At 51.3% G+C, this 14895-nt stretch overlaps 1 protein-coding gene across 8 annotated transcripts in view; it reads left to right on the forward strand.

Moving 5' to 3' along the window:
- BCL2L1 (BCL2 like 1) overlaps positions 1–13410 on the forward strand; it is a 51889-nt gene extending 38479 nt beyond the window's left edge. For 6 of the 8 annotated variants that reach the window (XM_027078640.1, XM_027078641.1, XM_027078642.1 and 3 more), the window contains exon 3: positions 11763–13405. In XM_027078640.1, the coding sequence (XP_026934441.1) occupies positions 11763–11900 (138 nt within the window). In that variant the 3' untranslated portion in view covers positions 11901–13405. Of the gene's footprint in view, positions 1–11762 lie in introns of all 8 variants that reach the window. The other 2 variants (XM_027078645.1, XM_027078644.1) reach the window with 1 other exon arrangement.
- The last annotated feature ends 1485 nt before the right edge of the window (positions 13411–14895 follow it).

Here is a 14895-nt window from a genome sequence, read left to right on the forward strand (position 1 = left end):
CTTGCTGTTCTCTACCTTGTGGGGGCTGGTGGACCGGGCTGAAGATGAAACGGGGAGACTAGAAGGAACCAGAATGAAGGAAATGCACCCTGAGGGCGCCTTCAGCTCTGAGGTTTTGGTTACAGGGGTGTGTGTGTGACCATTTGTATGTGGTGGGGGCTGTAGGGATTTACTCCTGTTGCCAAATCCTCCAGAGCCGTTGCCTTCTGCTGTGGAATTCCAAACATTTCCCATCAGATAAAGGTGGCTGAAAATACCCGGGACTTGTCTGGACTAGTTGGAGGCGGTGCTGGGGTGAGGAGGTTGAAGCCACTGGGGTGCAGCCCGGCGAGGTCTGGCCCTCTGAGGAGCTGGCCTTGGTCACAGACATGCCCATTGCCCTTTTCCCCAGGAATCTGCAGGTTTGAGGGCAAGGCTCAGCAGGCTTTAAAGTGGAGGCAACAAGTTCTACTCCAGAATGTTGCCTCCCACCTTCCGCACTAAGTTATTGGATCTTTTGGATACCCCTGAGAGAGAACACAGGTAGTCACTTATTTGCCCATGTGTGAATTATTTTCATCCTCCTCATGCTGCAGCACTGGTAAGAGTGATTTGAGATGATCCCCTTCATTTTGCAGATGAGGAAAGTCCCAGGCTTTCCCAGCATCCCAGACAGAGGAATGGACTCACCCCAAGCAAGCCAGTGACAGAGCTGGGACACAAAACCCACACCTGCTGATGCTCAGCCCATTGCTCTTTTCCCCACAGCATGCAGCATTGATCAGCACCAGATGAGGGAATGGGGGCAGCTCTGGGCAGAAAGGAGGAGGGAGTGGCTGCTTTGGACCATGGAGTATTTAGAGGCATAGACCCCAGAAAGAAGCAGAATTTTAGGGAGGGGGTTGACCCCAGAGACCAAGCCCCTGTTCCTTTTGTAGATTGCTACCCTAGTCCCTCCTGCCTGTTGCCTCAACACAATGCAGAAGATGCCTTTTCCAGAACTTTCTCATGAGCCTGGGAGAACTTGGTGTCTGGGGAGCCCCAGGTACCCTGTCCAATCACCTGGTGTCTTGGGGCCTCCTCCTAGTTTTGCCAGGCAATGAGGGTGGGGATGAAGAGAGAGGGAACTGGCCTTCTTCCCTTCCCACCAGTCAGCTGTACTCATCAGGACCTTCTCTGGGCCCAGCACTGGGCTAGGCCTGGGGGACAGAGCTCATGGTCAGAAATGAGTAGCTCAGCAAACTGGTGAGAGAGCCGAAGGAGACTTGGAAGGGGAGAGCAGGAGGCCTCCTTGAGGAAGTGGCCTGTAGGTTAAGACCTAAGAGATAAGCAGGAGAGAGTTCAGCATAGGGACCAACATGAGCAAAGGTCCTGAGGCCGAACAGAACATGGCATGTGAGGAATAAGCAGCTTGGCCCTCGACAAAGCTAAGGAAACCCTGCAGACCATGGAGAAAGGTCTAAGACTCGGGCTGAGCCTTGGTCTAATAATAAGAGCAGTATAATAGCTGGCATTTACTTAAAGTCTACTATGTGTCACATATAGTTCTAAGCCCTTTATATGTATTACTATTGAATTTTCACAATGTTCTTGTGAAATAAGTACATTTTTAATTCCCATGTTATAGATGAGGTCCAAAGCTAAACATCTTAGTCTAATTGCAAGACTTTTTGGGTACCTGCCTATTCTTTGCTCTGGCAGCCCAGTTTGGTGGAGAAAAAGAAGTTAATTTGTCACCAGCCTTGGCCTCATCTGGATAGCACTGCCATTTTACAAATGAGGAAGCTGATACTCAGAGAGCAGCAGGACCTGGTCCAGGGCCTTCGGCAAGGCTGGCATAGCTTCCTCTGCCAGATCATGTTGCCTTCTTGGGTAGCCCTTGGGACAGAGTTGGAGGAGAGCAGCAGAGGAGAGAGAACCAGAACTAAGGCCCAGCAATGGCGGGAGGTAGAGGGAAAGAGGCAAAAGTTTTCCAGGAGAGCTGATCAATGGGAAAAGTTTTCCAAAAGAGCTGTCCAAAGATAAAATGCTCCACATAGGAGGGAGGGAACCCCTGCTCACAGTGTGTAAGCAGAGAATGCCCTGGAGATACTCCATGAGTATGGACCATCTGGAATGAAACAGACCTACTATGTAATCTGGATGTTCCACCTTTCTTTTTGTTTATTTCCTTTCAGTTTTATTGAAATATATTTGGCATACAGTACTGTATAAGTTTAAAAGGTTTATAGCATAAAGATTTGATTTACATACATCATAAAGTGATTACCACAGTAAGTTTAGTGAACATGTCATCTCGTATAGGTACAAAATCAAATAGAAAAAAAATTTTTTTTCTTATGATGAGTACTCTTAGGATTTATTCTCTTAAAAACTTTAATATATAACATACAGCAGTATTAATTACATTTATCATGTTGTACATTACATCCCTAGTACTAATTTATCTTATAATTGGAAGTTTGTACCTTTGACCACCTTCTTCCTTTCCCCTCCCCTCACCTTCCCCCGGCCCCTGCCTCTGGTAACCACAAATCTGATCTCTTTTTCTATGAGTTTGTTTATTTTTTAAGTACAATTGACCTACAACACTATATTAGTTCCTGCTATACAACGAAGTGATTCGGTGTTTCTATACAATTCAAGCTGATCACCACAGTAAGTCTAGTTAAGATAAGTCACCATACAAAGATACTACATAGTTATTGACTATATTCCCCATGCTGTACATTTCATACCCGAGACTCATTTATTTTGCAACTGGAAATTTATATCTCTTAATCTCCCTCACCTATTTCTTTCCTCCCCCAGCCCCCTCCCCTCTGTCAGACACCTGTTTGTTCTGTGTATCTGTAACTCTATTCATGTTTTGTTATGTTTGTTCATTTGTTTTGTTTTGATTGAGATTCCACATATAAGTGAAATCATATAGAATTTGCCTTTCTGTGTGACTTATTTCACTAAGCATAATGCCCTCTAGGTCCCTCCATGTTGTCACAAATGGCAAGATTTCATTCATTTTTATGGCTGATATTCCGTTGCGTGTGTGTGTGTGTGTGTGTGTGTGTGTGTGTGTGTGTGTGTATCATCTTCTTTATCCATTCATCTGTTGATGGGCACTTCGGTTGCTTCCATATCTTGGCTATTGCAAATAATGCTTCAGTGAACATAGGGGTGCATATATCTTTTCTAATTAGTGTTTTTGTTTTCTTCAGATAAATATGCAGGGAGTGGTATTGCTGGATCATATGGTAGTTCTAGTTTTAATTTTCTAAGGAATCTCCATACTGTTTTCCATAGTGGCTGCACCAGTTTACATTCCCACCAGCAGTGCGTGAGGGTTCCCTTTTCTCCACGTCTCCACCAACACTTGTTATTTGTTGCCTTTTCAATAATAGCCATTCTGACAGGTGTGAAGTGATATCTCATTGTGGTTTTGGTTTGCATTTCCCAGTGTTCTGTGATGTTGAGCATCTCTTCATGTGCCTGTTGGCCATCTGTATGTCTTCCTTGGAAAAATGTCTGTTCAGATCCTCTGCCCATTTTGTAATCTGGTTATATGTTTTTTTGAGTTGGATGAATTCTTTGTATATTTTGGATATTAACTGATTATCGGCTATATCATTTGCAGATATCATCTCCCATTCAATAGGTGGCCTTTTAGTTTTGTTGATAGTTTCCTTCACCATGAGAAAGCTTTTTAGTTTAATGTACTCCCATTTGTTTATTTCTGCTTTTGTTTCCCTTGCCTCAGGGGACATATCAAAAAAACATTACAAATCAAAGAACATACCACCTATGTTTTCTTCTAGGAGTTTTATGTTTTCAGGTCTTACATTTAAGTCTTTAATCCATTTTGAATTTATTTTTGTGCATGGTGTGAGAAAATCATCCAGTTTGATACTTTTGTATGTAGTTGTCCAGTTTTCCCAGCGGCATTTGTTGCAGAGGCTGCCTTTCCCTGTTGTATCTTCTCGCCTCCTTTGTTGTAGATTAATTGCCCATATAAGTGTGGGTTCATTTCTGGTCTCTCTGTTCTGTTCCATTGGTCTACGTGTCTGTTTCTGTGTTGGTACCATACTGTTTTGATTACTGTAGCTTTGTAGTATAGTTTGAAATCAGGGAGCATTATACCTCCAGCTTTGTTCTTCTTTCTCAAGATTGTTTTGGCTATTGGGGGTCTTTTGTGTTTCCATACAAATTTTATAATTATTTGTTCTCTTCTCCACCTACCTCTTTCCTGAAATAACCAAGTGAAAAAAATGCCATTAGTATTTTGATAGAGATTGCACTGAATCTGTAGATTTGCACTCCACCTTTCTGAACCTCATCTGGGAAGTGGGGATGAGTTAGGGGTGAGCTTGAGCATCACATGGAAGGTTGGATGGGTATCTTGTAAGGTCACTTTTGAGTCTCTGACTCTGTTTCAAGGGTGAGCCTTGGTCCTTCTCACCCTGGACACTGGGAGAGGAATGAAAGGCTGTGGCCATCTACTCATGAAAGAATAGGGAGTTAGTTACCAAGGAAGAGATGAGAGAGGATTGAGATGAGGGGAGTGCCCAGACTGCCAGGGAATGAATGCTTATGAGCAGGTAGCAGCTGCCCAGGAGCCATTAAACATTTGGGCTCTGGAGCCAGACTGCCTGAATTCAAATCCCTACTCTGCAATTTATAACTGTGTGGCCTTGGGAGGTCACTTGACCTCTCCGTGCCTGTTTCCTCATCTGTAACTTGGAGAGTAATGATAGCACTTACTTCATGGGGTTATTATGAGGATTAAGTGAATTTGCATACATGACGAAGCTCTTAGCACCTTGCCTGGTGCATGGTAAGTGCTCGGTAAAGAGCAGCCATCACTCCCTGGGAAGGTGGTCGAAAGCCCCAAAATGAGCATCTGTGCCCCCAGTAAATGCTTTTCTGAATTATCTCTCTCTGCCTCCAAGACTAGCACTCCACTTCTGAGCTGAGGAGGTGGAGAGCCCACGCTCGCACTGCTGGGCGCGATAGCTTTCTCAATTCCTCAGCGGAGGTGTTATCTCCTCCTGGCACAACCACTTCCTTTTCTGAGAAGTAAGCACATCTGTCAGGCTTAGCTTCTTAGAACTAATGGTGGGGGAGGAGGCGGGGGAGGAGAGGCTGGCAGCTGACAGGGGCAGACTTAGAGAAAGATTAACGTGAAGTTTGCTGTGAGGATGCTCCAAATATTACCTACCTCCCGGATGGCTTGGGCCCCCCATGCCACCCTCCTCAGCCAGTAACACCAGGGTCACCTTGCTTTACCAAATGCTTTCATCCCCTGGTCTCACCATCACTGCCTCACCTCATCACTGAGGTCAAAGCAGGAGAAACTAAGGCTCAGAAGTAGAGCTGCCTGCTGTGCCACCCACAGCTGGGCTGGCTAGACTGAGGTGTCGGCTCAGCAATCTGACAACCCATCTCTTTGCCCTGCCCCACTGAGCCGCCTCTGAGTTGCCCACATCCAGGCCCGTGTTCCCCAGGGTAGAGGAGAGAGGCTGTGTTCCTCTCACATTGCTGAAGCCAACAGCTCCCCCAAGAAAGCCAGGGGAAGTGGATTCCAACCACAAACCTCACTTCTTCCGAGTCTCCGCCTGCTGCTCCCTGCCAAGAGAGTGATAAGACCTCTTCGTTTGCCCCACCACCCACCTTCCTGCCATCTCCTTGGGATCTCCTAGCAAGGCCTCATTTGTCTATTCAGCCGGCATTTATCAGCCTCTCCTCCAGGGAAACTGAGGCCAGGAACAGAAAGTGACTCACGGCCTGCCCATGCTGGGCTGTGGTGAGGCCGGGTAAGGTACAGTCTTGATGTCCCTGGCACTTTCCCTGGGCTGCTAGGAGCCCCTTCCTCTTCTCCACCTACCTCTTTCCTGAAATAACCAAGCAGGAAGGAAGCAGTGGGCCTGGGCCCTCCAGAGTCACCCTAAAGGAAGGAAGGGCCCGTCTGGCAGAGGTGCTTGTTCTCCACTGAAGCCAGGACGGAAGGGTTTCACTTTCTCTCCTGGCCTTCGTCACATCCTTTTCCTGTGGCACCCAGTTCCCCTCAGCTGGCTAGGGGCCAGAACTCATTCATTCAGCTGGTGGCCTCAGGCCACCTTCTTCCTCCTAGAGGGACTCAGGGCTATAGGCCTGGCCCAGAATATGAACTGGCTTCTCTACTTATCCACTTGGGACAGGTCTCTCAGTATCTCTGAGCCTCGGCTTACCTGGGCTTAGAGTGAGGACCTCCTTCAGTAACAGAAGTGCACGCACCTGGCCCATGATGGGGCATTGAGGCGAATTATCCTTTTGAAAGTGAGCAGAGTGCTGTGTAGAGGATAGGAGCAAAGGCACTGGAGCCAGATTGTTGGTGCAGGCAACCCAGCCATGTCACCAGGTCACTGTGTGACCTTGGGCAAGTCACAGATCGTCTGTGGGCCTCAGGTCCATCAGCTGTATGCTGGGTTAATAGTAGTACCCGCTGGCCGGCAGAGCATAGAGACAGTTAAATAAACTAATCCACAGAAAGGGCCAAGAAGAGTGTCTTGCAAGATAAGTGCTTGGGAAAAGTCACCCACTGCTGCCGCCACTGAAGAGGCTAGTTCTCTGTGGGTGGAGACAGCAGGGACCCAAGATGGCAGGATTGGACATCAGAATGTGCAGGAGGCCAGAACTCAGACAAATCCCAGTCCTACCACTTCCTAGATAGAGCTTGCGGGGAAACGCTGAAGCCTCCATCTTCACGTCTGCAGAATGAGGCTCTGACAAATGTTCTGAGGATTAACTGAAAGTAGTCATTCATTTGTTCATCTCAAATAGGTTCATTTAGAACGGCACCTGCTATGTTCCAGGTACAGCACCAGGTTCTTTAGGTATAAGTGACAAAAACTACACGCAGTCTAGTGGGGGAGACAGGACAAAAAACAATCACTCAAGTGAATGTGATTGTGATTGTGCAGGGAGTATGGCCTCCTTGGAGTAAAGTGCTTTAGCTCAGTCCCTGGCACAGGTAAAACATTCAGCTGTGTGATAAAGGTCAGCTGCCATAATAACAGATACTTTATTGTCATTTAAAAAGTGAGGACACTGTGGGCTGGAGAATCGAAGTAACCTGCTCAGAGTCACACTGCTAGGAAGAAGCATGGAGACGTGGGAGGTGAGAGAGGAGAAGGGTGGGGAGTGGAGGACTGACCGGATTCAAGCAGGAACTGCGCTCCAGCCCCTGGCAGGGCGGGTGGTCCGCTGGCACTTGGGCCACTGCCCCAGGGGCACTGCTGTGCCAGCCTTTCTCCTGACTTCTCCAGGGTTGCAGGGGGCCGCAGGATAACCTGCATTGTGCAGTTGGCTGTCTCTGGGCAGAGATCTAGCTGAAGCCAGTCTGTGCCTGTCTGGATGGACCCCTGGCTTCAGACATGGGTCCTTGGTCCCTGCCTGCACTGAGCCCCCAGACTGATGGGTGAGACCGACATACAGAAGGCCTCAACCTAGGGACCCCCCTGCCTCTCCTTCCCGCCTCAGGGCCTTTGCACTTGTTGCTTCTGGTGGAACATGCTCTTTTTCACCCGAGATTTTTAGTCCTCTCTTGGCCACTGCCACCTAGTCATTCAGGTCTCAGTTTAAACCTCGCTTCCCCAGAGAGGCCTTTTCTGGCCACTCTACCTACATCAGTCCCCTGGTATTCTTTATCACCTGCCCGGGACTTACTGTCTTCAAAACCTCATCATATCTGAAATTGTCTTGCTTCTTATTCTCTCTGCTTCCTACTAGGACAGTGTTTCTCAACCTTTTTCTCTCTTCACCACTTCCCACGAAGGAGTCCTTTTAGACATGTTTGTCCTAATTGCCCTGCCGTGACTTTGAATACCACAGCTGTACTGTGATCTCTTTCTGTGCTATGCCCCCCGCCCCCCCAACCAATGGAGAATGCATGGACTAGAATGTAAGTTCCGGAAAAGTGGGGACCTTATTTGTCTTGTTCACTGCTGTGTCTCCAGTACTGGGCCTGGAGCATGGTAGACACTCAGTAGTTAACGGTGTGAACGAAGGTCCAAAAACTCTGGGAGCACAAAGGAGACATTCCTCGTGAAGTTGAAGAGAGATAAATAGGGAAGTCTTCTCAGAAGACAGGACTCCAAAGTGGAGTCGTGTAAGCTGAGTAGGGTTGGCTGACTGAGGAAGGGAGGTGTGGGGAGGGTGACCAGTTAAAGACACAATGCTGGCAAAGGCACAGGGGCATGAAACGCTCCGGAGTGTGGGGCTGGGCCAATCCACGCATGTGGCCAGGACTGTTGGAGGGAGGACCTTGAAAATGGCCCCCGCCTTAGCTTCTCCTGGGGACCCTGGTTCTTGTCTCGCCACTCTGAAGGGCCCCGATGCTAGAGGGTTGAGTCCAAGCTCTACCACAAACAGGCTATTTGAAACTGTAGAGTGCGCAAATGGGTTGGCCTTGTTGACTTTGGGGTCTGCCAGCCTAGGAGTCCACGGTTCTCCCATGGAGGTCATTAGCCACTGCCTGTCCCCAGTGGTCCTGAAAACCCCACATGGATCCCATGGTAGTGGTCATAGCTACAAAGAGAAACTTGCCCCACTTTTGCCCTAACCCACACTGAGGATAGGTCTCCTGAAAGCCTCTGTGACATCAGAGACCTCCCTACAGCCCACTCTTACGTCTGACCCCCGTCCACCACGTCAGCTCTGGCTCGCAGCAGTGGGGGCTTATCTCTGCTTTTCCAGACCAGGGCAGCTCCGCAATCCTGTTTATTTATCCAGAGCAGGCGCCCGCTGAGAAAATGGCTGTGTTTGTTTCCAAGTGTGTCGTGTGAACCGTGGGCTAAATATACCCACACCACTGCCTCCCCGGCACCCGCCCTGGAACAGCACGCCCCGTTTTGCTCTTGCTCTCTCTGCAAAAGCAACCCCAGAACCCTCTCTCCCCCCTCCCTAGGAGAAGGAGCTTCTGAAATGGAGATGAAGGTTGTCCAACCGCGAATGCATGGGGTGGGGGTGGGGCTGGGCAGCTCAGAGCCTTGTCTCTGTGGCACCGACAGGAGAATGTTCCCGCCACCCTAGAATAACTGTTCCTGGACAGTGAGTGCTTTGTGCCTTGCAGCAGGGCCTGTTTATTCCAGCTCAGCCTCAGAGTTGAAAATTTCCTGTGGCTGCCAGCCCTCTACTTCAGGAAAGTTCCCATCGAGGGAGCCAGGCCTCTCCCACTTTGGCTGCAACCCAATGTCCCTGGTTTCTTGTGGGACATTTGGTCCCTTGGGATAACCCAAAGCCTTCTGGCCATGGCCTCCCTCTCCCATGCTCCCCACAGCCCGGGACTCTCCCTCATCACAGATCAATCTTTTTTGTGACTTCACCTGGCCCTACTTTACTTGGGACCAGAAAAATTTTAATTCCTGTAAGAATTTTCTGGTCTGCCAACACTCATGGAGGCTAACCAGGATGAAGGCCAAAGAGTAAGGACGCTGGCTGCTGCCACTGCCACTGCCCCTGCCCTTCTCTCCCCAGAGCCAGGGCTCCACCTCCACTGCAGCCCCCCACATAGGGAAGTGTCCTGCTGTAGCAGCACTTGGGTTGGGGCCAGGCAGTCCTGAGTTTTGATCCTAGCTCTGCCACCTGTTAGCTGGGTGACCCCAGGCAAGGTCTTTCCGACTCTATACCTCAGTTGTTTCACCTGTGAAATGGGGCTCAGGTCGCTACATCTGGGGATTCTGATGAAGGAGAAGTGGGATGACAATGTCTGGCACTTAGAAGACATGTAAGACCTTTGTTCTACTCATGTATTTATTGAGCACCAACTATGTGCCAGACACTGTTCTGGGTATTTAGAAACAAGACAGGCTCTCTGCCTCATCAAGCCATGACTACTGCAGGAGACAAATCAAAACAAAGACCAAGGGTAGGCTCTGCTTCTGAAAAGTGCTGAGAAGGAAAATAAAGCAAGGTAAGGGGGTAGGTAGAGAGAGATCAGGGTGGTGGGTACCATTTTAGACAGGGTGGCCAGGGAAGGCATCTCTGAGGAGATCACATTTGAGCAGAGTTAGGAGTGAAATGAGGGAGCCTGGGGTCAAGTGCTCCAGGCAGCAAGGGCAGCAGGTCCCGAGCTCAGCGGATGTTCGAGGAACAGCAAGGAGGCCAGTGCAACTAGAATGCAGTGTGCGGTGGGGAGGGGCCGAGTCCTACCAGACCTCGCTGGCCGTGGTGAGGACTTGATTCTGTGTGTGATGGGGAGCCTTGGAGAGCTTGAGATGGTGGAGTGACATGGTCTGAATGGTGGGGTTTTCCCCACCTGCCTGCCTTCCCCTCCCAATGCCTTTTCCCCAGTAGATGGTGAGCTTTCTGGAAGGGCTCTGGCTCATGCATCACTGCTGCCTCCCTAATGGTTTAATAAATGTTACGGATTCTTTGAGTCAAGGTGGCAGCTCAGTGCGCATGGCCCTCTGCTAGGTACCAGGGACATGAACAGACATGACGCTGGCTTTCTAAGTGCAAGGGAAAGCTGTTGGTGTGCCACGATCTGACCTATGTTTTAAAAAATCTTCTTGGCATGGAGTTAAGGGGACGTCATCAAGACTGGAAGTAGGGCCCAGCAGATATCACAGTGAGCAAACTGGCCGGGTGGGACCTGGGGCCAACCAGAAATGGCAGGCGCTGTCTGAGGGAGCCGCCTGGTGGCTCAGCCAGTCGGGCCCAGGTAGAGGTGTGGGCCCATGATGTGAGTTCTTGGTGGAGAGGCAAGAACACAGTCTCTGGAACCAGCCAGTGATCTGTTCCCTCTCTAGGCACACAAAGCACACTGATTTCTAGGCACCAGGCACCAGGTTTGGATTCTGGTTCCACCAGAGAGTTGGGTGACCTGATCAAGTCCCTCAGTGCTCAGAGGCCAGGCTTCCTGGTCTGTCAGTGGGGAGAGACAGCATTGCTGAGAGGATTAAAGGACAGATAGGGTGCGAAGCACACTCATTAAAGGGTGCTCCAAGCTCCCCTCTCCCTGCGCCACAGGCTGACTCCACCCCAGGCCTGGTCATTTAACCCACTGCCCCTCCTTCCCTGTATCACGTGCTTCCCTCCTGACTAGCTTCAGGGAGAGAGCTATTGCTCACCTCCTCCTGGGCCCAGGGTCACACCCCCTGGGGTGGGGGACAGGGCCTCATAGACCCCATCCCAGTCCTGCATTGTTGTTACCCTCTCTACTCTGCCCTGCTCTGCCCACCCATCAGCCTGCCCTGGTCAGAGGCTCCCTCCAGATCTGCTCTGCTCCTGAATCACTCTGGGAATTTAGCCCTGGCTCCTTTCTCTCCCTCCCTCCCTCTGTTGCAGCAGTGGAAAGGCTGAGGCCTGGTGGTTCTGCACCACCCTTGGGCTCAACTCCAGGCTTCTCCGAGGCTTCCAGACCACACGTGGTCTAGCTCTCGCTCACCCCTGCACGCTCATCTCCCTTCTTCTCTCCACCCTGCTCCAGACCCCTGACCTCCTGTCAGTTCCCTGCCCATCTCTTTCCCAACTCAGGTTCTCAAGTATTACTTCCTAGCTGTCTGACCTTGGACAAAACTCTTTCCCCACTCTGCACCTGTTTTCTCAGCAATAAAATGGGTTGGCTATCCCAAACTGAGGGTCAGGAAGAAGGACAGCCCTTAACCCTTTATCTGGCCCAGAGTGGGCATGGACGGCTACAGTTTTTCATTTCACCAAGGCCATCGCATGCAGATGGTCCCCCTTTGTCCCAGCCACATTACTGTTGAGGACTCGAACAGCATGTTCCCTTCTCTTCTGTCTCCCTGCAGGACACTTTCGTGGAACTCTATGGGAACAATGCAGCAGCCGAGAGCCGGAAGGGCCAGGAGCGCTTCAACCGCTGGTTCCTGACGGGCATGACTGTGGCTGGCGTGGTTCTGCTGGGCTCGCTCTTCAGTCGGAAATGACCAGACACTGACCACCCACTCACCCGCCCACCGCCATCCTGCCCTCACCACAGCCCTCCGTCCAGCCACTGTCGCCACCTGGAGAACCACTACATGCAGCCCACGGCCACCCACACATCACAGGGTTGGGCCTAGACCTGGTCCCCTCATTTAGTTTTCTAGAATTTACCATGCTTCTGTGAAAGCCGCCTTCCCCAACACCTCAGTTCTCCCGGCCTCAAAACCCACAAAATTTCCCCAGATTCTGTCCCGTGGAAGCTGACAGGTTTGGGGGGATTGTGACTGGGGGCTGCAGTGCCCTGCCTGATTGGTGGAACCCCTTGCCCCCTTAGCCTCACTGAGGATGCTTTCCTGCCAGGGAGCTGGAAAATTTTCTGACCCTTTTCCCCAGAAAGAGAGACTAGATTGCCTTCATTTTGATGTTTTTGGCCTCGGAATTGATCATTTCCTGTCTCTCCCTCGTCCCGGACCTGGGCTCCCCTTCCATTTATCCCCACCCTCCAAGAGCCGCTTAGGGGCCACTTCTGACTAATTAGGGATTCAGGCTGCTTGGGATACAGAAACAAGGACCAGGACCCCCTCCCCACCTCTGGCCTGGCCAAAGTCCCTACCCTCAATCCCAGTGTCCTAGAGGCCTCTGGCTAGAGGCCAGCCCCACCTGGGATGGGGGAGCTGTAGCTGCAGGAGGCACCCCATGCCAAAGCTTGGGTGGCCCTTGCAGTTGAGCACCACCCCAGTTCCCTTCCCCTTCCCCGGCTCCCATGACCACGACTGAGGGACCGACTGGGCCCAAGATAGGTGCCCCAGAGCTGTTTATGGCCTCAGCTGCCTCGCTTCCTGCAAGGAGATCGTCCTGTGGCACCTTTGCCTTGGGCTGCTGCCCATGGGGTTCAGGGGCCTCTGCCCAGAGGTGAGGGGGAGCCACGGGGAACAGCTGTGGGAGCCCTGGGGTCTTCCCTACCTCAGGCAGGAAGGGCAGGAAAGAGAGCCTTGTGCGTGGGGTGGAGGTAGGGCTGGCTGGAGGGGCCAGTCCTGTCTGGCCTGATCGATTTGTGCCCCACCCCCGTTCAGCCTGGGCAGCCGGGCTGCCAAGGTCAGGGTGGCCTGGCCAGGAGCTCTTCAGGCCTCCCTCTCTCCTCTGCTCCACCCATGGCCTGTCTCATCCCTGGGGATCCTGGCCTAGCCCTGGCCACCCCGGGCTCTCTGCTGTACATATTTGAGACTAATTTTTATTCCTTGTGAAGATGATATACTATTTTTGTTAAGCGTGTCTGTATTTATGTGTGAGGAGCTGCTGGCTTGCTGTGCGTGTGCACGTGGAGAGCTGGTGCCCAGAGATTGAACGGCCTGATGCTCCCTCCCCTGCCCTGGTCCGGGGAAGCCAGCCGGGGGTCCTGGCTCCTGAGGGGCACCTGTCCCTCCCCCAACCCCCACCCCACACTTGTTCCAGCTCTTTGAAATTGTGTGAAAGTGAAATTCAGTAATAAACTGTGTTGACTTGGTGAGCAAAGGGCCTGGGCTCTTGTGTGCTCTGGGACAGGGAAAGGAGGGGATGCTTGGCTGGCAGGGGGGCTGCAGGAGAGCTGGGTACCGGTGCTGGCTCTGCTGCTCTCTGGGGAGGACGTTGGACAAGTCTCTTCCTCCCTCTGGGCCTGAATTTCTCCACCTGTACACTGGGTTTTTATTGAGCACCTGCTGTGTGCTGGGCATTGGGGCTGTGTATTAACAGGACAGACACAGTCCCAGCCCTCAGGAGCTGACATTCTAGTGGGAGAAACAGTCAAATGGCCACTTGGCAAGTGTTTACTGAGCCCTGCTCTGTGCAGGCACAGTCCTAGGCACTGGGGATCCTGCAGGGAACAAAGCCCTTGCCTTTATGGAGCTTCCATTCTGGTCGGGGAGACAGCCAGACGAATACAAGGATGGCTGGCTGTTGCAGGGCAAAAGTGGAAACAGGGTGACCCTGAGGAAGTATGGCAAGACATGAAGGACGTAGTGGGGAAGGAGGTAAGAAGGGGTCAGACTTGAGATAACATTTTAAAGATAATCCCACAAGATCAGCTGATGTATTGGAGAGAGCTCTAGGAAGAAAGAGGAACCAAGGGTGATTTTGAGGTTTTGAAATAATGATATTATTATAATCACAAAATGAAGCACACATCTGAGGCCAGTGCAACACAAGAGGCTCATAGTGAGTGCTCTAACAGCATTTAATACGGAACCTGAGCCTGTCTGGGAGTCAGGGAGGGCTTCCTGGAGGAAGTGCTATCACAGCCAGGGCCTGAAGAATCTATAAGAGCTATCCAAAAGAAGCAGGGAGGCAAGAAGAGTGGTCCTGGTGAAGAAGAAGCAAATGCACAGGATGAGCAAGAGTTTTCTCCGGGTTGAAGAACAGTTGCTGTGTCTGGAGGCTCCTGGGTCAATATGATGCCAGACAGGTGGAATGAGGGGACTGTACTTGGTCCTGAGGGCAGTGAGAGCCAGAGAGAGGTTGTCAGGGAGTGCTACACCACTTAGAGCCCCCAAAGCACCCTCTGGCTGCTATGTGGAGAAGGTTCTGGAGGGGGAGCAGAGTGGAGAAGCCATGGTTTGGTTAACACTCCAGTTCTGAGAGTGGACAGGCCAGGGGTGTATCCTGGGTCGCCATTCCTGGTCTTTGGGCAAGTTACCTAGCCTCTCTATGCCCTAGCTTTCCCATCTATGAAATGGGTAAGATAGCAGTACCCATCTCAAGCGATTGTGGTTAAAATTGAGTAAGATAACCTAACGAAGACTGGAAGTTGAGGGGGGAGGCATCAATGACCTCGCCATCAAGCAGACCCCCAAGAGGAAGAAGGAGGTGCTCCACACGGAGCTCCACGTGGCTGTAGCCGGAGGTCGGGGAAGGGCCTGGGAAAGGGAGCAGGACTCCAGAGGCAGGAGCTCCGGCCGGGGGGCGGGCCTGGAGGCGGGGGACCTGCCTCGGGTGCTCCTCCCTGCCCGCTTCCAGGAGCGA

Source organism: Aethalodelphis obliquidens, unplaced genomic scaffold (genome assembly GCF_003676395.1).
Source record: "Aethalodelphis obliquidens isolate GAN/ISIS:26980383/991018 unplaced genomic scaffold, ASM367639v1 scaffold42, whole genome shotgun sequence".
NCBI classification, from domain to species: domain Eukaryota; kingdom Metazoa; phylum Chordata; class Mammalia; order Artiodactyla; family Delphinidae; genus Aethalodelphis; species Aethalodelphis obliquidens.